General features: G+C 45.0%; 1 protein-coding gene across 2 annotated transcripts; it reads left to right on the forward strand.

Annotated features, from left to right (window-relative positions):
* The first annotated feature begins 11,673 nt into the window (after nt 1–11,673).
* On the forward strand, nt 11,674–23,307 carry BLOC1S6 (biogenesis of lysosomal organelles complex 1 subunit 6). Of its 2 annotated transcripts, none has more exons than XM_029574391.1 (5): nt 11,674–11,928; nt 16,110–16,254; nt 18,788–18,875; nt 20,678–20,764; nt 20,907–22,398. In XM_029574391.1, exons 1-5 carry the CDS (start codon nt 11,832–11,834, stop codon nt 20,910–20,912), a joined length of 423 nt encoding a protein of 140 aa, XP_029430251.1. In that variant the 5' UTR covers nt 11,674–11,831; the 3' UTR covers nt 20,913–22,398. The 2 variants fall into 2 exon arrangements, with proteins under 2 accessions (XP_029430251.1, XP_029430250.1); XM_029574390.1 differs by lacking the exon at nt 20,907–22,398 and adding an exon at nt 22,406–23,307 and having other exon boundaries at nt 11,690–11,928.
* The last annotated feature ends 256 nt before the right edge of the window (nt 23,308–23,563 follow it).

A 23,563-nucleotide genomic window follows, 5' to 3' on the forward strand; every position in this document is an offset into this window, starting at 1 on the left:
TACTATCAGGCCGATACAGTAAAAGTCGCGGGAGAGCGGGCAAGCACCCGCTCTCCCGGCGCGCGCACAGGCCACTCTCCTGTGCGTGTGATTCAGTATTCAAATGAGGGCCCGCGATAAAAAGAGGCGCTAGGGGCACTAGCGCATCCCTAGTGCTTCTTTTTTGACAGGAGCGGCCGCTGTCAGCGAGTTTGACAGCCGACGCTCAATTTTGCCGGCGTCTGTTCTCAAACCCGCTGACAGCCACGGGTTCGGAAACCAGACACCGGCAAAATTGAGCGTCCGGTTTTCAACCTGCGAGCCGCGGGCTGATTTTACTTTTTTTTTTTAATTTTTTAATTATTTTTTACTTTTGGGACCTCCGACTTAATATTGCCATGATATTAAGTCGGAGGGTGTACAGAAAAGCAGTACCGGCAGAAATTAACGCCTACCTTTGGGTAGGCGCTAATTTCTGAAAGTAAAATGTGCAGCTTGGCTGCACATTTTACTTACTGAATCGTGCGGGAATAACTAATAGGGCCATCAACATGAATTTGCATGTTGCGGGCGCTATTAGTTTCGGGGGGGGGGGGTTGGCCACGCGTTTTCGACGCGCTATTACCCCTGTACTGTATCGGCCTATATGGGTGCTCAAAGCAAAACCAGGCATAAACATGTCAAAAAGCTGCTGAGAGCAATCCCTGCCACAAGTTACCACATGCTATACTAATGCAGTGTTTCTCAACCACTGGTCCATGGACCAGCAGTGGGCCCTGGCAGCATTTTTGCTGGTCCACAGACTGGTAATCATTGTAGGAGGAAGCAGATCCATGTTGTAATAACCTGCGGCCGCACAGGCACTAGCTGCAACCCAGTTGCCCATAGCCACAAATAGGTCACTCTCTACTGCCCTAAACCTCTAGGCCAAATGAACATCGAGCATAGCTGGAACCCCAGAGTGCCTCACTTTAGCTCTGTAACAGGTCTATCCAGTACCGAGCGTTAGGAAGAGCTGCGTTAGTGCCTGCGGCACCCGCGGTTGCCGCACGCACAGTGCAGCTCACCTACCGCTCGATCCTGAACACTAATTTTATTTAAATGTAAACCGCGTCCGTGAAGCCTTAGGCCCGCGCAACCCATTTTACTGGATAGAGCGCCTATACAGTATCCTGGGTGCGCGGGCCTAACGCTTCACGCCACGCTGGTATCTGTCATTTCAAATGTCATTTGAAATGACAGATACCAGGAAGTCGGGACTGCCAGTCCCCCCTCCCCTCCTCCCGAAGCAGGGCGCGAAAAGCAGCCTTGCTCCGGGAGGAGGGGAGACACTGACAGCGGCGAAGCAAAAAAAAAAAAGCAAAAAAACCAAAAGCAAAAAGTAAGTCGCTTCGCCGCTTCACTCTTCCCTCCTCCCGGAGCAGGGCGCGAAAAGCAGCCTTGCTCTGGGAGGAGGGAAGCGGCGAAGCGACTTACTTTTTGCTTTTGGTTTTTTCGCTTTTTTTTTTTTTGCTTCGCCGCTGTCAGTGTCTCCCCTCCTCCCGGAGCAAGGCTGCTTTTCGCGCCCTGCTCCGGGAGGAGGGGAGAAGAGATGACAGCGGCGAAGCAAAAAAAAAAGCGAAAAAACCAAAAGGGGACCCGACCCAGACCCGACTTACTTTTGCAGCCGTCCGGCATCGTTGCTCCCCCGCCTCGTCCGGCATCGTTGCTCCCCTGCCTCCTCCGGGAAGATGGCTGCCAGCACGGGGGAAAGCGGCCCCTGTGCATTCAATTGGCTGCCGTGACGCCAAACGTCGTGACGTCACATCTTGAGCAGCCAATTGAATGCACAGGGGCCGCTTTCCCCCGTGCTGGCAGCCATCTTCCCGGAGGAGGCAGGGGAGCAACGATGCCGGACGGCTGCAAAAGTAAGTCAGGTCGGGTCCCCTTTTGGTTTTTTCGCTTTTTTTTGGCTTCGCCGCTGTCATTTCTTCTCCCCTCCTCCCGGAGCAGGGCGCGAAAAGCAGCCTTGCTCCGGGAGGAGGGGAGACACTGACAGCGGTGAAGCAAAAAAAAAAAAGCGAAAAAACCAAAAGCAAAAAGTAAGTCGCTTCGCCGCTTCCCTCCTCCCGGAGCAAGGCTGCTTTTCGCACCCTGCTCCGGGAGGAGGGAAGAGTGAAGCGGCGAAGCGACTTACTTTTTGCTTTTGCTTTTGTTCGCTTTTTTTTTTGTGCTTCGCCGCTGTCAGTTCTCCCCTCCTCCCGGAGCAAGGCTGCTTTTCGCGCCCTGCTCCAGGAGGAGGGAAGAGTGAAGCGGCGAAGCGACTTACTTTTTGCTTTTGTTTTTTTCGCTTTTTTTTTTTTTTGCTTCGCCGCTGTCATCTCTTTTTTTTTTGCTTCGGGAGGAGGGGAGAGGACTGGGGCTGCCCCGGAGACCGGCACCCATGATCGCGGCCGGGGCAGGTGAGCGGGGGCTGGGGGAAAGCTTGCCACCTACTCTTACCCCTGCCTCTACCGCAAGGGTCAGGGTAGGCGGTAAGTTAGCAGGTTAAACGCGCGACAAAACGGCAGGGAAAGATAGCGATAGTCGGGGCGCGGGTTACGGGATGCTAGGGAATAACTAATTCGCTCATTTGCATGCAATATGCATGCCGCGTGCGGAAGGGGTTGGCCAGGGATTTTAGGACGCGGTAGGAGTAGGTTAAAGGGGATTCGGGATCGCAGGAAGGGATAACGCGGCCGGAAAGTGAGTAAAACGCGGCTTAGGAGCAGGGTAAACGCGGCCGCACTTTACAGGATAGACCTGAAAGTAAACAAAAAGTAATCCAAGGGGTTACTAAGCTATACAGTCATAAAGGTACTGCAAGCACCAGGCCCCAGGGATAGTATCTATCCCCACTGTCACCAATGCAATTTTAGCCACTGGCTACATTGTCTCCTGATTGTAGCCCAGATTTTTTCCCCTTTCCCTGCTCTGGATGCAAGAAGCATAGCCCCTTTCAGGTCGATACAGTAAAGTGTGCTCCGTCGGAGCGCACTGTCAGCCTGCTCTGGACGCGTGTTTTCCCTTACCCCTTATTCAGTAAGGGGAGGAAAACACGCGGCCCACCCGCGGCACCTAATAGCGCCCTCAACATGCAAATGCATGTTGATGGCCCTATTAGGTATGCACGCGCGATTCAGTAAGTAAAATGTGCAGCCAAGCCGCACATTTTACTCTAAGAAATTAGCGCCGACCCAAAGGTCGGCGCTAATTTCTTCCGGCGCCAGGAAAGTGCACAGAAAAGCAGTAAAGACTGCTTTTCTGTGCACCCTCCGACTTAATATCATAGCGATATTAAGTCGGAGGTCCCCAAAGGTAAAAAAAGTAAAAAAAAAAAAAAATTTGAATTCAGCCCGCGGCTGTCGGGCCGAAAACCGGATGCTCAATTTTGCCGGCGTCCGGTTTCCGAGCCCGTGGCTGTCAGCAGGCTCGAGAACCGACGCCGGCAAAATTGAGCGTCGGCTGTCAAACCCGCTGACAGCCGCCGCTCCAGGCCAAAAGGAGGCGCTAGGGACGCGCTAGTGTCCCTAGCACCTCCTTTTCCTCGTTTGCACCGTGTCGCCTCATTTAAATACTGAATCGCCCGCACCGGCGAAGGGCCGGTGCACGCGCCGGGAGAGCGGGCGTTCGTCTGCTCTCCCGCGGTCTTACAGTATCGACCTGTTTGTCAGAATTCTTGTAATTAAACCTTTAGGGGTGGCTGAGTTGAGACGCCTAAAGAAGGAGGTGTACTCCCTCCCCCCATGACCACACACACAGATTTTAACCAAAGATAGTACCTCATAAGAAAATGCCATACTGGGTCAGACCAAGGGTCCATCAAGCCCAGCATCCTGTTTCCAACAGTGGCCAATCCAGGCCATAAGAACCTGGCAAGTCTATTCCATGTAACCATTGCTAATGGCAGTGGCTATTCTCTAAGTGAACTTAATTAATAGCAGGTAATGGACTTCTTCTCCAAGAACTTATCCAATCCTTTTTTAAACACAGCTATACTAATTGCACGAACCACATCCTCTGGCAACAAATTCCAGAGTTTAATTGTGCGTTGAGTGAAAATGAACTTTCTCCGATTAGTTTTAAATGTGCCCCATGCTAACTTCATGGAGTGCCCCCTAGTCTTTCTATTATCCGAAAGAGTAAATAACCGATTCACATCTACCCGTTCTAGACCTCTCATGATTTTAAACACCTCTATCATATCCCCCCTCAGCCGTCTCTTCTACAAGCTGAAAAGTCCTAACCTCTTTAGTCTTTCCTCATAGGGGAACTGTTCCATTCCCCTTATCATTTTGGTAGCCCTTCTCTGTACCTTCTCCATCGCAACTATATCTTTTTTTAGATGTGGCGACCAGAATTGTACACAGTATTCAAGGTGCGGTCTCACCATGGAGCGATACAGAGGCATTATGACATTTTCCGTTTTATTCACCATTCCCTTTCTAATAATTCCCAACATTCTGTTTGCTTTTTTGACTGCCGCAGCACACTGTACCGACGGTTTCAATGTGTTATCCACTATAACGCCTAGATCTCTTTCTTGGGTAGTAGCACCTAATATGGAACCTAACATTTTGTAACTATAGCATGGGTTATTTTTCCCTATATGCATCACCTTGAACTTATCCACATTAAATTTCATCTGCCATTTTGATGCCCAATTTTCCAGCCTCACAAGGTCGTCCTGCAATTTATCACAATCTGCTTGTGATTTAACTACTCTGAACAGTTTTGTAACATCCGCAAATTTGATTACCTCACTTGTCGTATTTCTTTCCAGATCATTTATAAATATATTGAAAAGTAAGGGTCCCAATACAGATCCCTGAGGCACTCCACTGCACACTCCCTTCCACTGAGAAAATTGTCCATTTAATCCTACTCTCTGTTTCCTGCTCTTCAGCCACAGGAGGGAAATCCTCCTCCTCTTCAGGTGTCTATCGCAGCTCTACCAGCCAACTGGTACCTGGCCTCAAAAAGATTGAGAAAAACTATTCTAGCACTGGTACTTTCAAGCCTGAAAGTAAATGTGGTAGAGGGCTGTCACAGATATTGACATATGGGTCCCACATCCTGCAGGGTAACCACAGAGAAAATCCATTTTGAAATGAACTGTTGGATTTTTCTTTCCATCCAACAGACTAGAAACCTAGGAGGAAACCCTTTCTGGGTGATATAAATAACTAATGGGTAAATAGTCTGTCCCAAGCAGCCAGTCTCCTTACCTGCACAGGTCACCCATAGGGTAAGGCTTGATTGGCTCCCGATCCCTGGGGCTACTGGGTCTCCTAATGCTCCTAACAAATTGAAGAAACTGGACTACAGGTGTCACAATGCACTGCGGATGGAAAGTCAAAAACTGGAACTGATTTACAGTCTCCTGCCAGAAACTGGCTCACATTACGTCCCTGCCTGGTGAGGATGAAAATAAGTCATGTGCATCGAAAAGTAAAGAAATTAAGTTGTGAAATGTAACATCTTCTTGTACCTTCTGAGGCTGGCACCATTTTGAAACAGGGACCCAGTGTTTCAGCTCAGCAAATGAACCTCCATTGGGGGTGCTTCTGTAAATATTAATACCTATTCTTTACCTATCCTATGCCAGTATATTTGGGATGGTTGTCAGTATTGGCAGATCTTGGTGTTGCACAGATTATCCAGGGGCATCTCAAGGCAATCTGCTGCCTGAGGCGGAGGATGAAATGGTGCACAACCCCCCCCCCCCCTTTGGCATGGTGCAGATGAAATCACCGAGGGCCAGGGCAGGGGGGAAGGCAATGGAGGGTGAAGTGACTTGCCCAAGGTCACAAGGAATGGCAATAGGATTTGAACCCTGGCTTCCTTTCATTGCAGCCCAATGCTCTAACCACTCAGTTTTTGGGCCTGTTAATTTTTTGTTCTCAGTCTTCGGGGTCCGCACTAGGGGGCACCAGAGAAATGTTTAATGGAGTGGGGTTGCCTTTGGCTGCCCCACCTCCTGGGTCTAGAAATAGGACTCCTCCATTCCCTATTGCCTGCCTCCCACCCTTCTCCAGGATCTGCCTCCTGGTGGTGTGAGAGGTTGGTGAATGGTGGGAGTCTGTGTGTGTGACACACTCTCTCTCAGGGATGATACAAGGGTATTATTTATTTATTTATTTATTTAGGTGTTTTATATACAATCGTTCCAAAAGAAGATCACAACGGTTTACAAAATTAACGTTAATATTCATAGTCAGTATTCACATACTGTGTCAACATTTATGTTCTGGGTCAACATCACAGCAAATACATATTCTGGTTCATATTCATACGTGTTCTAGGTCAGCACAACAGCTAATAAATAATCTAGTTCATAGTCATACATTTTCTAGATCACCCCAACTGCAAATATAAGTTCTACTTCTACTAACAATCTACTTTGCATCATTCATTGCTTATTGTTCGCTTCACTAATATTATCTCTAGTACCGACGTTGAAATTATTGGCATATTGGTGTTTGGCCTCTGGGCAGGATGTGATCCCCTGGCAGCCATGGGGCCTCCTCGATTTCACCTGCTGGGCAGGACAGGATTCCCCAGCAGCCGGGGCCTCTTTCAATTGGGCTGCTAGCCGGGATGGGATCTCCTGGCAGACATGGGCCTCATCTCCTCTTTCATAGCCCCACTGGTCTTATTGCGCCCGTTTGCCTCACCTTATTCACAGCTCCTCCCGCTTACCTGGGAAAGGTGGCTACCTCCGCGTCTACAGGCTGACCTCTCTGGCATCCCTGGAACGGCTATGGTGCAGCCTCCCGCCATTGCTCCTCCCAGGTACCTACTAGGGTGCACGCGCAACCCACGTCTTTGTACCACCCTTGGTGCGAACTTCGAGGGCGTTCCCTCATGCTGACATCAAACCATCCGGGTATATTACCTTCACTAATTTGCTAGCTCGTTGAGTTAGCAAGGACTCGAATCCGTTCCTGACTACTCTACTCTGCCGCTTCCGTGCTTCCACTGGAATCTCTCTCTCTGCCCTTCGGGGTAACTGCTAACCTGGGTACCCGCTCCTCGGGGGCCCTCTGCTTTATTTCAGGTGCCTTACAGGGAACAGGTACTCACTCCTCGAGGGCCTGCTTTCCCTGCCTCAGTGCCTGTACCTTCTACAACATACCTGGTGGAATTGCATATCAACAGCAAACACCTAGTGAGTACTCTAACTCTCAGTCTATCTCACCCACAGTATCTCTTCGCTGGGAGACCTGCTGCGGAGACTCCTGACGTCATCAAGGAGAGAAGGGCTCCCTCTGCCGAGGTTCCTGAGACTACAACTACAGACTGCCTCACTACTGCACCTCTGGTGGAGATCTTCAAGCTGTCTAATAAAGAACTATCTTGTGTTTTGTGTAGTACAAGTCTAGCCCATTGCTGGAGCTCCTCCCGGGGCTCCTCCCTGTGGGCGTGGTCATCTCCACAGCACCCAGATTCACCAAAACACCCGTAACCACAACACACACGAGCGCAGATTAGAGAACATTGCTGGCGGCCATGTACCTTCTTCAGTTCGGCTGCCGGGTGGGATGAGAAAATAACACCCCCACCCCCCCACACCTCAGTACGCCAGTGCCCGGAGTTTTCTGCTGCTAGCACAGAGACCCGGCAATTCCTTTAGAATTTAGGAGTCTCCGGGCCAAATCTGGAGAACTCCCAGTTATGCTGGCCACACTGTGAATTTGCCAGCTCCTAAGAGGCTTTCAGCAAATCCTTCAAATGCCGCAGGACCTTTATTTTGCTGGCAGGGAGTGGAAATACCTACAGTACCTGAATGTAATCCACTTTGAAGCGCTGAAAAAAGTGCAAAAGGCAAAATATAAAAATCTAAATAAAAATAAATATGATAGAAACATTCAAATATCAAAGGTTTCCATGCACAGGAGGTGAGCCTTTTTCAATTGAAAGGAGGCTCTAGAACAAGTGGTCATGAGATGAGGTTGAAAGGGGGTAGACTCAGGAGTAATCTTAGGAAATATTTCTTTACAGAGAGGGTGATGGATGCATGGAACAACTTCCCAATGGAAGTGGTGGAGACAAAAACAATATCTGAATTCAAGAAAGCATAGGATACATACAGGGGATCTCTAAGGAATTGATGCTAAATTAATTGGACGGATGACAGACGGAATGGGCCATATGGTCTTTTTCTGCTGTCATGTTTTTATGTCTCTATATTTTGGTTGTGATTATTTTGTAAATGGTTTTATGAAGATGTTTTTATCTGTGCTATATACTTTTATGAATGTAACTTTTGGAAGCTGCTTAGAATATGGGATAGAGCAGCCTATACATAGATAAATTATCTATAGGAAAAATCTAATCATCCATGTATTAATCAAGCTAAAGTCTGCTATTTGCACACACACTAGTGTTACCAACATTTCTCAGGCACATGCAAATTAACCTAACCCTCCCAAAACATTTAAATTTCTTCATTAGGTATTAATACTGAGTGTTCCATCTCATTTTAATACCTAAGGGGCTTAATGCAGTGTTCTAAAACTGTAAAAGTTAATAACACCTCAGGAGTTACATTATAAAGTGGATAATTTTGAATGAGGATGTAAAGAATTATGTTGTTCTGGTTATATTGTATAGATTGCTCAACTATTTATTAACTCCTATAAGAGTCCATCAAAAATAACAGGGAAGAAAGGCATTGATGCACAAAGAGATAGCCCCCATATTCTCCTCACTGCCCCCCACCCTGTGAACATTTAACTTCTCAGCAGCAGGACAGCACATGCACTTTTTGCAGCAAGGTTAATACTTTTATCCACTCAAAAGCTGGGAGTATTAGAGATTATAGTGGATGGGCAGATAAGATGGGCCATACAATCTTTTTCTGCTGTTATGTTTCTATGGCTCTATATGGTTGACCACATCCCTTCCAACATTTATTTGAGATTTCAGGGTTAGTTTTGTTACATTTTGCACATGTGCAAAGCATTCTGTGGAAATTTTGTATACATTTAGTCTAGTACCACTATCTTAAGCACTATCCATGCAGAAATATTTAGGATCTTTCCGTTCTTCATCTGAGAGAACTATTTTTTTAACCTAATTAGAGTTACCATTATCATCCAGATGTTAATTCAGGGACTTTTTGATTTAGTGCATTGAAGCTACTGAGAAAAAAATTCTCTGTCACTTGAACAAATAGGGAAAGCATGTAGGAGGAACATTGTTGGGGGATGAGTGTGAGTTGTGGATTTGTGTGGGGAGTAGGGAGAGGACAGGTGGTTGGAGGTATGTGGAATGTATGCGGTGTGTGTGTATGTGACAGATGAGTGCACTATATGGGAGTTGGGGAGGGAGTGCATGTAAGGGGTATGGCTGTGTTTGTGTATGGATGTATAAAAGTACGTGGGATGTGTGTGTGGTGGGGTAGTGGGTTGTGGATTTGCGTGGGTGTGATGATGTAAGAATGATTGTATGTGGCTATATGTGTGGTGGGTGAGTGTGAGGGTGGCAAGTAAGTGGGGGGTGTATGAGGAGTTGGAATGGGTGTGTATGGCTGTGGGTTTGGGTGGGGTTGTAGTGATGTGTGGGGGTGTAAGGAGTGTTTGTGTAGTATGTGTGGATGGCAGGTGAATAGGAATGTATGAGGAGATGGAGGTTGTGAGTTGTGGGGGAGGGGAAGAAGGGTGGTAGTGTTGGTATGTGAGGCCAGAATGTATGTGCAACTTTGGAAGGGTGGGGGAGGTGGCTTTGAAAACAAGTTTTGATACCATCTGTTGCCAGCTGCTCCAGTTACTTTTCCATGTTGCTGTGTTGCTCAGTAGCAAAGTGCTGGAAGAGTGTATGCTTTTAGACTAGAGCAGCAGTCAGCATCCTAGCTGCCAAGTTACTCGGTTCCAGTAGGGAGATATTAAGCCAATGCTGGGTTTTTGACAGCCCTATTTTGGTGCATTACGGAATCTGCAGCACTGATTTAAATGATTAAATTCAGAAACTACAAATACCGCACAGCTTTGTAAGTTCAAAACCAGGATAGCCAAAAAGTATCCCTCCTGGAACTGTATAACTTGGCAGCTCTGCTAACAATCAGCCCGATCCAGTAAAGTCCGTGGGAGAGCGGACTAACGCCCGCTCTCCCGGCGCGCGCACCAGCCCCTCGCCGGTGCGAGCGATCCAGTATTTAAATTAGGCGACGCGGTGCAAACGAGGAAAAGGAGGCGCTAGGGACACTAGCGCGTCCCTAGCGCCTCCTTTTGGCCTGGAGCGGTGGCTGTCAGCGGGTTTGACAGCCGACGCTCAATTTTGCCAGCGTCGGTTCTCGAGCCCGCTGACAGCCACGGGCTCGGAAACCGGACGCCGGCAAAATTGAGCGTCCGGTTTTCGGCCTGACAGCCGCGGGCCGAATTCAAAATTTATTTATTTTTTTTTTTACTTTTTTTTACTTTTGGGGACCTCCGACTTAATATCGCTATGATATTAAGTCGGAGGGTGCACAGAAAAGCAGTTTTTACTGCTTTTCTGTGCACTTCCCTGGCGCCGGAAGAAATTAGCGCCGACCTTTGGGCGGCGCTAATTTCTTAGAGTAAAATGTGCGGCTTGGCTGCACATTTTACTTACTGGATCGCTGGGGAATACCTAATAGGGCCATCAACATGCATTTGCATGTTGAGGGCGCTATTAGGTGCCGCGGGTGGGCCGCGTGTTTTCCTCCCCTTACTGAATAAGGGGTAAGGGAAAACACGCGTCCAGAGCAGGGTGACAGTGCGCTCCGACGGAGCACACTTTACTGGATCGACCTGAATGTCTCCCATAGAAAGCAATGGGGATTGTTTTTAGGCTTGGTTCTCTGAAAATACCCCAGGGTTCATGTTCATTCACAGTGTGGCTCTGCTAGTTAGCTGGATAAACATATCTTGCTAAGTATTGCTGTATATTCTGGGGCATGGCAGTGCTGCTGAATATATCCAGCTATCTTAAAGTTAGCCAGATAAGTTATCCTGTTAACTTTAAGACAGCCCTGTAATCCAACCAGAGTTGGCCAGATAAGTTATCCTGCTAACTCTTAATATAGGAGATAGCCATCTCACTTATCTGGTTTACTCAGCTCCTCTCTAGAATGCCCCGGTTTATTAAGATAGCTAGTTATCTGGCTAGAGTTTAGCTGGATAAGCAGTTGAAAATTCAGTTTTTGCCATTTACTTATCCATCTAAATCACTTTTGAATATGAACCTCCTAATGTTTTCAAACTCCTTCTAGATATTCCTGTCTGCCAAATTTGGTGAATTTCTGTCCCTTTTCAGGAGAGTTATTGTTCCTATGGACAGGTGAAACTGATCAGATTTTTAGAATTCTATCATTCTGTATGTTAGAAAGCATAAAAATGCTGTTTTAGCAAAGGAAAGTTTGAGACGCTGCTTATAGTTAATTATCTAATACCATTCTTTGCATCAAAGTATTGGCAGGCAGAGTTTGTCAAATGCTGCCATCAGAGTCTGCTAAAGTTAACTAAATATTTTAGGGAAGTTGTCAGTGTGATTACTAATAACTTTGTTGTGAAGGGGGACCTGTTGCAACAGGGATGGTGGGCCACTAGCCTTCTACATTTTTCTTCTAGTCCGCTGGAGGGAGCTTAAACTCCTTTTGAAATCCATCTTAGTTACTGATTAGGCGTTGCAGTAAAACTAGCCAATCAGAAAGCAGCTTTCCGTAACCAATCAGAGATCGGCTTTCAGGCGAGAGGCAGGAAGTGGCTTGTGTATGGCGCTGTTAGGACTTCCGGATTCAAGGCGTCTGCGTCCGAGCAGCTGAGGAGGGGAGGTTCCCTGGGGTTAGACCCCGGCATTGACTGCGGTTCATGTTCAGCAGGGCGGAGGGATCAATGGAGCCTGAAGTGCGGACTGACGGGTTATTGCACCGGGAAGCCGCGCCGGTGCCGACAAAGGATCTAGCAGGTATAGACCGAGAGCGATGCATGGAAGACGTGGAGGGGAGCACAGTGCTGAGGGATCTTGGAGGACAGCATGTTCAGATACTTTTATCTAATTTCTCATAGGGCGGGGGAAAGAACGGCGATCTGCTGGAATGTAACCGAAGGATCCCGTTTTCTTTCCGAGCACTTGAACCTGGAACATTCTTAGGGAAAGTTTTTGATTTGTTTTGAATGAAATTAAAGCTTTTGTTGTAATCGCTTTTTCGTAAGTATGATTAGACATGGCATGACTGGGTAACTACTGTTTTTATTTTTTAGATTTAGCTCATATCTTTTCATTAGTAGTTCAAGGCGAGTTACATTTACGTACAGTATTTCCATGTCCCCAGATGGTTTGCAGTCTAGAGTTACTATTTTCTTGCATTATTATTTGTAAAGCCAGTTTCGGCTTGTTTTTTGGACACTGCTTACTACCGTTACATACTTGTTTATCATCTTTGCATTATTTTACTATAAGACGCTTTTTTGACTATAATTATTTTTGTGCCAGTATCTTATTTTCGCTTCCTATCTTATTTTTTGTCTTAACCTAGAGATGAACAGCTTCTCTCCATTTTTTTTTTCAACATAGAAACAGAAATGACGACAGAAATGGACCAATGGGCCATCCAGTCTGCCCAGCAAACTTTCCATAGTAGTCTCTGCCGCACCGTGTAGGTTAATCCCCTGTATCTGTCGGTGCTGCTTAACGTGCTTTGCTTATGGACTTCGCCTTAGAAGCAGTTCTGTGTTTTTTCCTTAATGTCCGAGCATCTGTACCCCAGACTGTAAAAAAAAAAAAAAAAAAAGTCATAGCTCGCTTTTTGTCTCTGAATCCACATTCCTCTTCTCACCCCCCCCCCCAGCACACACACACACCCACCTTCGAAGCAGAGAGTGATGATGATCCAGTTGCATCAAAAGCATCAAGGCTTATTGGTTAATGGTAGTAATCCCATGTCTTCTATATTGTATCAGAAAGTAAATTAAGCTGCTGAGATGGGAGCTTGGTCCCCTCTTTCTCTGTACAGATCCTTGTATCCTTTTTGTTCCTTTAATTTTTTACTTTAAGCAAAATACATCAAGCAATAAAACCAGAGAAAACAAAAATATGAAACAATATCCTGAGGTATACTAAAAGAAAAGATCAAGGAAACCTGAAGAAAAAAATTAGTTACCAGGAATAGGAAATGGAAGCACTTAAGCCAAACAAATAGGTGCTTCAGACCTTAATTCTAATATGGATGAGTCAGCAAGGGGAGATCTTAGTTTTTCCTTGGCATTCAAAAAGGTTGTGAGTTGGGATGGCTAAAAACAAAATTTATTAGAGTGATATTTAACACACAATGGTATTTAAGGAAAAAGAGTGCCAATTTCATAAAATTGCTGGTCTTATCAAAAGAAATTGCCTACACTTCTTCAGGAAAGTTCTTACACCGCAATTCAAGAAAAATACATTCTTAAATTTGAGAAATAGCTGTATCTAAAGCTAAAGAGATTAACCATGGAGCCGATACCACAGACACCTCCCCTGATTTCTCCAAAATATCAAGTCAAATTCTGTTGTAAATCCCCTGGTAGAGTTTTCTTATTCTCCTCATACTGAGGAACATGTACATTTTCGATACAGGCAGAATACTCTCTTCTGTTATCTTCAGAGTCTCTTAAAAGGATCAATAGGTAACACTGCAGGAATCTTTGGAAAACTTATCAGATGCAAGTTACAGTTCCTTGAATATTCTCCAATGTGTCTATTTTTCTTGCTATCACCAAATTGTCCTTTAACAAGGCGTCCACTATATTTTTCTGGTCTGAATACTATTTTTGGCCTGCTCACAAAGGGGTAGATTTTCAGACGAGCGCGAATAGCCTACTTTTGTTTGCGCTCCAGGCGCAAACAAAAGTACGCTGGATTTTAGTAGATACGCGCGTAGTCGCGCGTATCGGCTAAAATCCTGGATCGGCGCGCGCAAGGCTATCGATTTCGTATAGCCTGCGCGCGCCGAGCCGCGCTGCCTCCCCCCGTTCCCTCCTAGGCCGCTCCGAAATCGGAGCGGCCTAGAAGGGAACTTTCCTTTGCCCTCCCCTCACCTTCCCCTCCCTTCCCCTACCTAACCCACCCGGCCGGCCCTGTCTACACCCCCCCCTTACCTTTGTCGGGGGATTTACGCCTCCCGGAGGGAGACGTAAATCCCCGCGCGCCAGCGGGCCTGCTGCGCGCCGGGCCGCGACCTGGGGGCGGGTACGGAGGGCGCGGCCACGCCCCCGGGCCGTAGCCACGCCCCGTACCCGCCCCCAAAACGCTGCCGACACGCCCCCGGAACGCCGCGACGACCGGGCCCGCCCCCCGACACGCCCCCGACACGCCCCCCTCCGAGAACCCCGGGACTTACGCGAGTCCCGGGGCTCTGCGCGCGCCGGGAGGCCTATGTAAAATAGGCTTCCCGGCGCGCAGGGCCCTGCTCGCCTAAATCCGCCCGGTTTTGGGCGGATTTAGGCGAGCAGGGCTCTGAAAATCTACCCCAAAGGGTTTTAAGCATTTTCATTTCAGTCTCATGGACACCAAAAGTTTCCATAGTTTGATCCATTTTAGAAGATATTATTTTATTTTTATTTAAAAAATTTTCTATACCGTCGTTAAGTTAGCTAACCATCACAACGGTTTACAACAAGGCACGATAATGAAAATATGAGTGGTATAGATTACAAATTAATCATATTTATTTAGTTATTTATTTAAAATATTTCTATACTGTCTTTAACAATATATATAATTGATTAAAACGGTTTACAATAAAAGTTAAAAAATGAGATCATATACTATAAAATAAAGTGTAATAATCAATCATAAAATACAATAGACTGGAAAACTGGAATATTTCTAGTGGAATAGATAGAGATCAATACATAGTTTGGATCCCATTTGAGATGCTGTTTTGACTAACTTGTTTAGGGTGTTGTAGTATAAAAAGTTCTGTAGGAGAAACCTGATGCTTTAGCTTTTATTTGACTATACTGAATACCCCACCACAGCTTCCTGCAGCTATATTGATTCCCCCTCTCCTGGCTGATAACTTTCCAAAAGGCTGGTGATATCTTCTGTTGAAATCAAAGAGAGATCCCCTGAATGACTAGCAGTGGTGTTCTTGTTCCCTCCAACCACGCCGAAATTTCTAACATCATCCATACACACCGGGACAGCAACTGATAGCGCAGAAATGCTGACCATGAGTTGCATTGGGGTGGCCTGTTTCTTGGGGTTTAAGAGGTCTCCATGCTGGGATGATCTGTGGGTTCCTCTGACTCTCTTGAAGGTTCCAATGGCTTCTTGCTGGGAGAGAGAGTTTGCCTAACCAGATGGATGACAAATCAATCCAAGGAACCAGTGACCGATGGCTGTCTGGTTTGCTGCCTTTAGCATTGGCGGAAATGTGATTGTATGAGAGAGAGAGCGCCAGTCGGCTTGCAGCACAGTACTGCGCACTGCAGGGGAGAGTGAGCCGCTGTACAGCGCAGTGCTAACAGGCAGTTTCATGGATTTCCACAGCAGGAAACCAGCTGGGATGTGCACGTCCTCGCATAAGCTTGTTTATTTTACAGTGAGATAATTAAGCGCCTCCACTATTGATGGGCAGGAGCCTGGGAGCTGACTTTAATTAACCCTCTGCTCTAGTAAATGCAAATGTATGTTATTTATTGCAAAGATTACAGAATGTGCACAATTTGCCTAATAAAGTCTAGAATTGCCAGGCTTTTTCTTAGGCCCACTGTGTCTGTCACAGAGAATTGGGTCCCCTACATGGGTGAAACAAGTTACCTGTTTCTGAGTTAACATTGAGTACATGTTTTAGAAACACATTTTTCTCTATTTTTATTTGTGTTTCATCTTTATTTGGTTTAAATAGTCACTTTTTTTTTTTGTACTAAGACCAGTAACTTCCTTCAGCAATGTTCAGTCACATAGTGTCTGGACTATTTGTCTCAAGTCAAAGTTCCTCCCTATCCCCAAGATATCTGTATGCACTTAGTGTAAATACTTACATTATTAGCATTTAAAGATGAATCAAGAAGTTGTATCGCTTTTACCAGCCTAATAATGTAAAAGGTTCATCAGCTGGCCACTAGCCTTAGCCATGTCTTAACATGCCCTTGCCTGTACCGCAGGTTCCAGTGATGGGGCTGTGGACGAAGGGCTGGGAGAAGAGCTGGCACCTGTCAATAGGAAAGCCGTGGAGCGACTGAGCGAAGGACTGCTCTCTCACTATTTACCCGACCTTCAGCGATCCAAGCTGGCGCTACAGGAACTCACGTAGGCAGACGCTTATTAATGCTATTACCTTATTTATTTATTTAAAACTTTTCTATACCGACGTTCATGAAAATAAACATATTACATCGGATTACATCAAACAGGGGATTGCCATGAACAAGAGGTAGTACTGGTCAAAATGGGTGACCAGGGTGAGATTCCAAGAATAAGTAATAAAAAAGTAAATAACTGGTAAAAATCAAAAGCGAGAAACATGAAGTGAAGGGCTAAAACACGATTACTTAAACCTTAAGCAGGGAAGAGAGGAGGGAGAAGGGAGCACAGGGCAGGGGGTACCTGGGATGGGGTGCCGGGGAGGGGGTAGGGTAGGCAAGGAAGGGTGCCGGAGAGGGGGGAAGGATGGGGGGGGGGGGGAGGAGTAAGGGAACACGGGGATGGTATTAAGGATTAACATGATGCGAACGACCCTTATAACAAGGTACTACTGCAGGCTTGGCATGTATGTTACCGGATTTCCAGTTTGTATGGATTTCTCATACGCACATTCATTGGCTGTGGGTCATCAGGACAGACTTGGGGACAGCCCATGGTAGTACATGAGCTTTGCAGCCCACAGAGGTCCTTTCTGCAGATGTGACTGTAAGGCAGCAGAAAGTTTTTTAAAGCTACAGAATGACTTAGGAAATCTCTCAGTACAGGTCTTCAAGTGGTAGCAGGTGGCAATTGGATTAGTATCGATTAGCAGAAGCTTAGTCTCTAGAGATATTAGAAATATTGTCTACAGGTATTAAGGTATCCAGTGGACATGACTGAGAGCAAAAGGTGTTAAAGGCTCCTGCAGTGAGTCCGGAAACCAGTGGCTTAGTCTCATCCATTATCAGATTGCATCGTCTTTTTGTTGGCCCAATGAAAGGTATCACAATCTATAAAGATGAGTTTTCTCCCAGGCCATTCTAGCTAGTAGAACTTTGCATAACCAGAGTTGCATGCAGTTAACCTGAAAATCCACTAAGGGGTGCTCAAACTGGTCTGATTTTTTTCAGGATTCCCTAATGAATATGCATGAGAAATATTTTATGTCTGCAAATATTTCTCATGCATATTCATTAGGGATATTCTGAAAAACGTGCTGGCTAAAGAGGGGGTGATGACCGATTTGAGCACTCCTGCACTTAATCCCTGTTTACATTAGATGTATATCATGTTGGCTGCAGAATTAAAATCCATAGTGAGAAACAAGGACTAAAAGTAGGAAAGTGTTTTTAAACAAAAAAAAAACAAACCTTGGTGGGACCTGATGGGAGTTGACGTAAAGCCGGGAGGACTGATTAAATCAAACTGATTCAATTCACCAGAGAGCTTTGATATTCATCAGTGTACAGACTTTTGATTTGCATTTGCTATCTTAGGATGGTATGTGGAATTTAAACACATACAATTGATTGTTGTATTAAAGTAACTTTAAATGCTTTGTTTGCTTGTATTTATTTCTATCTTATTTACACATGCAAGCAAAACAAGGTAGTTTGTGACATTGCCAAGTCATCAAGAAACTGGGGCTGAAAGTGTAGTGTCGTTTCCTATCCATAGTTTGAATAGGTTTGAAAAAGCATCAAGTGGCCATGTACGACTGTTTTATTATGATCAAATGCATTATGGCAGCATCTGGATGAGAATAGAGTCGACTTCTAGGGCCTGCCCTGACTTTATTTTTCAGTCTGTTATACCCAAGCGCAGAATTCCCAACAAATCACATTCAGTAAGGTAGCTGACTTTTTATGCTCTGTTTATAAAATGTGACTTTCAGGAAATATTTTTTTTTCTTCTGATTCCTTAGAGGACCTTTTTAATGCAAAAGATTTTAAGTACTCGTATTCAGATTTTGTTAATCTTTATTTAAAAAAAGAAAAGCTTTTTTAATAAGTTATTTTTAAATAAGGAATGATTTAAATTCTGATGTCTGTACTTTTGTTTATCTACCCTGATTTAGAGACATAATGAGACATGGAAGGGAGATTGGCACTCCTTTTGGTCTTGGCACAGCTTAATTTAAAAATGTTTTGTCTACTCAGTCCAAACTGCAAAAGGGATGTACAGTCAATTTAAAACAAAAAGAAAGCAAAATACAACCCCAAATTTCACAAAAAAACTAAAACAAACCCACTTTTTCTAAATATATATACAAGACAAAAAATATACATCATACATAACCCAACCACCCAGCCAACTCTAACTGACCCAAAACAAATCACACCACAACTTTCCTCGTAGAAGACTGTAATTTTGCAACAAGTACAAGGCCCTGCTGGTTTTTTTTGTTGCTGCTGTGTATTTGTTTTGTTTTTAAATCAAAATGAGCAGATGGCATGAATCTCCCATGGCCACATAATGATGATCAGGGGAGGGATCTCCTCTGTCATGGTGAGAGAGGCATGAATAGCATTCAGTAAGTAGGCAAGGAAGGAATAACTCAAGGGACTTGCTTGTCTAATGGTTACAGAGAATTATTCTGCCTGGTTTGACTTGATTAATGGAGCGTGTGCCATGACTGGGTTTTGTGGTTTTTCTATAGGCAGAACCAACTGGTGTTACTTGACACTCTGGAACAAGAAATCTCCAAATTCAAAGAGTGTAATTCGATCCTTGATATCAATGCCTTGGTAAGTCTGTTTCAGTGCCTTCTCTTACAGCTTAGCATTGATCGTGGCTTCATTTCCCGTTGGATCTGCTTTCTTTTAACCAAGATCCCCCTGAAAGATGGCTGGAAAAACCCGGGTGCCTAAGATTTGGGGCTGAGCACCTGTACAGGGAAAGCCGCTGTGGCTGGCAGAGAGATGGGAGGGAAGGGAAGAGCAAAGAGAATCAAAAGTAGGGTGGAGGAGAATCAAAATAAGATGCACACAACATAAGTAAAAGCTGGTGGGGGAGGGGGAGAACTCGAGGGGGAAAAAAAGTCAAAGGACAGTTCATGGAAAAAAATGTCCCTGGTGCCCAGTTTAGTGTGTTCGTTTTTATTTATTTCAATTTTCTACACCTGCTGCAAGAGCGGTATGTGTTTTGTAAAGGGGTCCTGGCGCCGGGTTCTTAATCTGGAGTCCATGAACCAGACACACTCATTTTCTGTGTGTGTGTGCATTTTTCGGGGAAGGATGTCCATAGCTTACATCATGTTCTTAAAGGGGTCCGTAACCCAAAACCAGTTTAACCACTGCTGTAGCACATGCTAAAACGTTTTCATGGAATTGGTATTCTAATTGGGAATGGGTGCAGAAATCCAGACATATTAAATTGGCATGAGCCTTGTGACTGACTTCGGTTTTAGAAGAAGATGGTTGAGATTCAGTGGGTGTAGAAGCGATAAATGGAAAGCTCTTCCTGACCTTGTCTCTAGGAGGCTTGCCCTGATGTAATACGATGTGCTCAGCTCTGTGCTACTCCTGATGCAGCAAGCAGTGTAATGCACAACTCCATGCAAACCCCACATTAGCTCTTATTCCCCAGTGCAGAGAGGTGTGGAGGCTTAGCTCATGTTTTCTTAAACCTGGAAATTAACTCCAGGTCAGAGGGTGGAGTAAAGGTTTTCTGGGGCTCAGTATTAATCTAGGGAGTTCATGGTGCCATGGTCCTGCACTCTGCAGTTTATGTGCATAAAATACGATTTCCACCCAAAGCATGTTTTGTGCCTTACACATGTTGTGTGCAGTACGTGATTTGTGCACATAAAACATGAGTTTTTACTCTCATCTTACTACTTTGGAGCCAGTATCAGGAAGTGCCTTTTGTCCAAATATTTTGTTACACAATCCAAAGCACCGCATCTGTGCTACTTTACCATATTGGCAAAATGGTAAGATTCCAGCCACAATTTTAAAAAAATTACTGTTGTGACCCCCAATTGTATACAACGTGTAAATCACTTTTGTTGTAACCAGCACCAATACGGTTTGCGTTTCCTCGGTGAAGCTGAAGCACACGTCGGCATGATGCAGCTCTGCACTGTCTGTAGTGTTCTGCAGCTGTAGGCGATTAAAAATTGTGGCACAGATTTTCTTTTTTACCTGCATTTTGCTTTTATTTCAGTGCAGCAGGATAGCCCTGGTCTTTTGGACTGTGGGCATCCTGTGCTGGAACCTGGAAGTCTAGGTGTTTGGTTATGGGGGATGAGGCAGGGGCGGTGGGTGAGTACTGCATGCTTCTTGGAGTAAAACCGGTGGGAATTCCACTCTTTTTCATTAGTACGGTACAAACTGTTTAAGCCTCAGGGCAATAGCTGGGGCATGTGAAGGGTAACGTAGAGTAGAACATGCTAGGGTAGCATACTTAACACTTCTGTTGGTGCATCCCCCAGCAGTGCTTGGATATGCATTAAGTAATATAGTAACCCTGTTTTTTAGCAACTTGTATTTGATATTCTACCGTTGTGACCGTGTGTATATTGGAATATGCAATTTTTCTTTTCTAGTTTTCTGAAGCTAAGTGTTATCACAGCAAGCTAGTGAATATTAGGAAAGAGATGCTAATGCTGCATGAAAAAACATCCAAGTTAAAAGTAAGTTGCCATCTACCTCCTATTTAAAGGAATGTCAAATGTGTAGAATATATATATATATATATATATATATATAGATTATATAGATATATATATTTTTATTTTTTTTTAATGAACAAATGTTTTTTAAAAATCTTCATAGCAATAAAGCTGTAAATACTGCTTGGCGAATGAAAAGGAAATGTGAAAATGCCCGTGATGTGCCTTCAAGCCAAGGAGGTGCCTGGGTGCAGTACTGCCCCCACCACTAAATGGAAGTTGATGCCTGCACCACGGGGCACTTTGAAGGTGCCCAGAGTTAAGACGATGAGGGCTTTCTGTTGCGGCTCCTACTTCTTGGAACAGGTTGCCACCGGAGATCTGTCCAGAGTTTAAATTATTGACTTTAAGCTAAAGACTTGGCTTTTTCCAAAGGTGCAGGAGGCTGGCAAAGGTGGTTGGTGGTTGGGACTGGTATGGCTTTTTAGGAAATGGGTGCGTATTGTATGAATTATTGGAAAGTCCAGTGGGGCATAGTTTGATGTATAAACTGGGAAAGTTAGGTTTGTATTTTACTGTACTTAATTTTATGTACTGGGTTTTTAATTGATTGTACACTGCATTGATTCTTGGACCAGGATTTTTAAATAACTAATGACCTCTGCTGTAAAACGTGCAATATTCATCTCTGGAAAGTTGTGGTATAACTCCGGGGGCTCCCCCCACCCCCTTCTCTCGGACAGGATTCCCGCTGTTTGACTTTTCCGCAGGAGCTCCCTGAGCTCTTTGACAGTTCTGCAACCAGAGCGGCCTATTTTATGAAAGTGCAGGGCACTTGGTATAATCGTGGCTGCGTTGGGAGTTTTTATCATACTTGGTAGAATTGTGATTTGACGTGGAAGTATTGGTGCAATAGTGCAGTGGGTCACTTCCTTAAGGAGAGATCCTCAGATATTCTTGTTGGGATTTCCTTCCCCTGATGGTCCTAATCTTGTTGCTGCTTGCTGTGAGATTGACGCAGGTAAGAAGTCGCAACTCCCAATCTGAGGGATCCCTTCGACATCACCATTGGACATTTTTGTTTTTTTTATTTTATGAGTAAATTAACTGCGATTAGAAATGATACTGTTACAAGATTTCACACCGTGTGGCAGCCGTTTTGAAAGACGGTGCGCAGTTGGGGGATGTAAAGGGGATTGCGGACTCTTTAGGAAGACAAAGTTCATGAGCTTTCTGGATGAGGCTTGTCAGCTTTCCTTTCGATAGTTACGGTAAATGACTTGACCCACAGGGGAGGGGTTATAGTAGGGAAGTTAAGGGGAAATGGTGAACCAACTGGGTTCTCCATTATGTAACTTGTTTTTGGACATCTGTTTGTTGCCGTGTACATTGCCTTTGGTTCAATAAAAATGTAAATTGGAAGAAAAAAATAAACCTGCTGTGCAGACTTCAACTCTCAACGCAGTGTAGCAAATGTTCACGGCCGCACTGCTGGCAACTGAAACGGTGGTGGTTTTGATGTAAATTCAAATGCTCCGAGTGTCCAGTTGCATTTTTTTAATCTGTTTTTTTTTTGTTAACAGTAAGCCTTTCTGTATTTGCTGCAGTTTGCTGACTTTAGGTTGTTCAGGCTGTTCACTTGTTGCTGTTTTGTTGCTGTAGAAAAGGGCGCTCAAGTTACAGCAGAAGAGGCAGAAGGAGGACTTAGAACGGGAGCAGCAACGGGAAAAGGAACTTGAGAGGGAGAAACAGTTAACGGCCAAACCAGCCAAAAGGACATAAAATCGAGGAATGTGTCGGCTTCTCATCTTTCGTCGTGGTTTTGTTACTTGGAGTCCGTGGGCCTCTTTTGCCAAAGGTATAAATGCCAGAAGCCCGTCTTCACTGACCTGGTGACAAAGGATCCAGCCATCCAGAATTCCTCTTCTAGTAAACTCTGCATGTACTGTCACCCTGGAGAGAAAGTTTACCAGCTTATAGGAAATATACCTTCTAGAGTAACTACATCCTTGTTTTACCTCATTGAAGGTTGGCCTTATACAGTCTATTGTGTTCTGCAAGCACAAGAGTGAATGGCTAAACCTTTCTTTTCTTATAATCATTAGGATGCAAATACATTGCAGACAGAACCACTGGAATGTGCCGTTCCCCCGCCTTCCTGGAGGAACTGCACTGTGAGAAAACGGAGCATATAACATCCCATAAAGACCCATTTGGCCTGGCCATTTCCCTTTCCTGGTACAATGCCATAGATTCTACTTGATTTCTGGCTTTACTGTTTTCTCACAGCTGATGATCCTACGTGTGAGATATTTTGATGTCTGTTATATTCACTTGCTTCTAGAATGAACAAATATGTCTTCAGATCTCCCTTCATTGGGTTTATGGCGTAGGCCGCACACATTTATGAGCCATTTTGGGGATGGACTCTGCTCTTGTAGCCATCTGGAAATGGGGCTACCGGAACAGGATGCAGTTTGCCAGCTGGTGCATTACCAGTGATTTCATACAGAGGTATAGTTTCCCCCCTTCCCCTTACTGATAAAACCTTACTTTTCATCCTAGCGTTCCTCTGGCTCTCATAAATACCTTGTCACAATGTTTTGCAACACATGGATTTGTTTCAGGGGCGACCACTCAAATGGCCTCCACTATAAGCTTTACCCGGAGAGAAGAAAAGGAGCGAGAGATGCAATACAAACACTCAAATCTGTAGCAGGTTTCAGTGTAGTACTAGAAGGAAGCATTTTTCATGGAATGATAAGCTCCCCTATAAGGGGTCATCCTAGGAAGCTAAAAAAACAAAACAAAAACCCAGCA

This window comes from Rhinatrema bivittatum, chromosome 13 (assembly GCF_901001135.1).
Source record: "Rhinatrema bivittatum chromosome 13, aRhiBiv1.1, whole genome shotgun sequence".
Lineage (NCBI taxonomy): Eukaryota > Metazoa > Chordata > Amphibia > Gymnophiona > Rhinatrematidae > Rhinatrema > Rhinatrema bivittatum.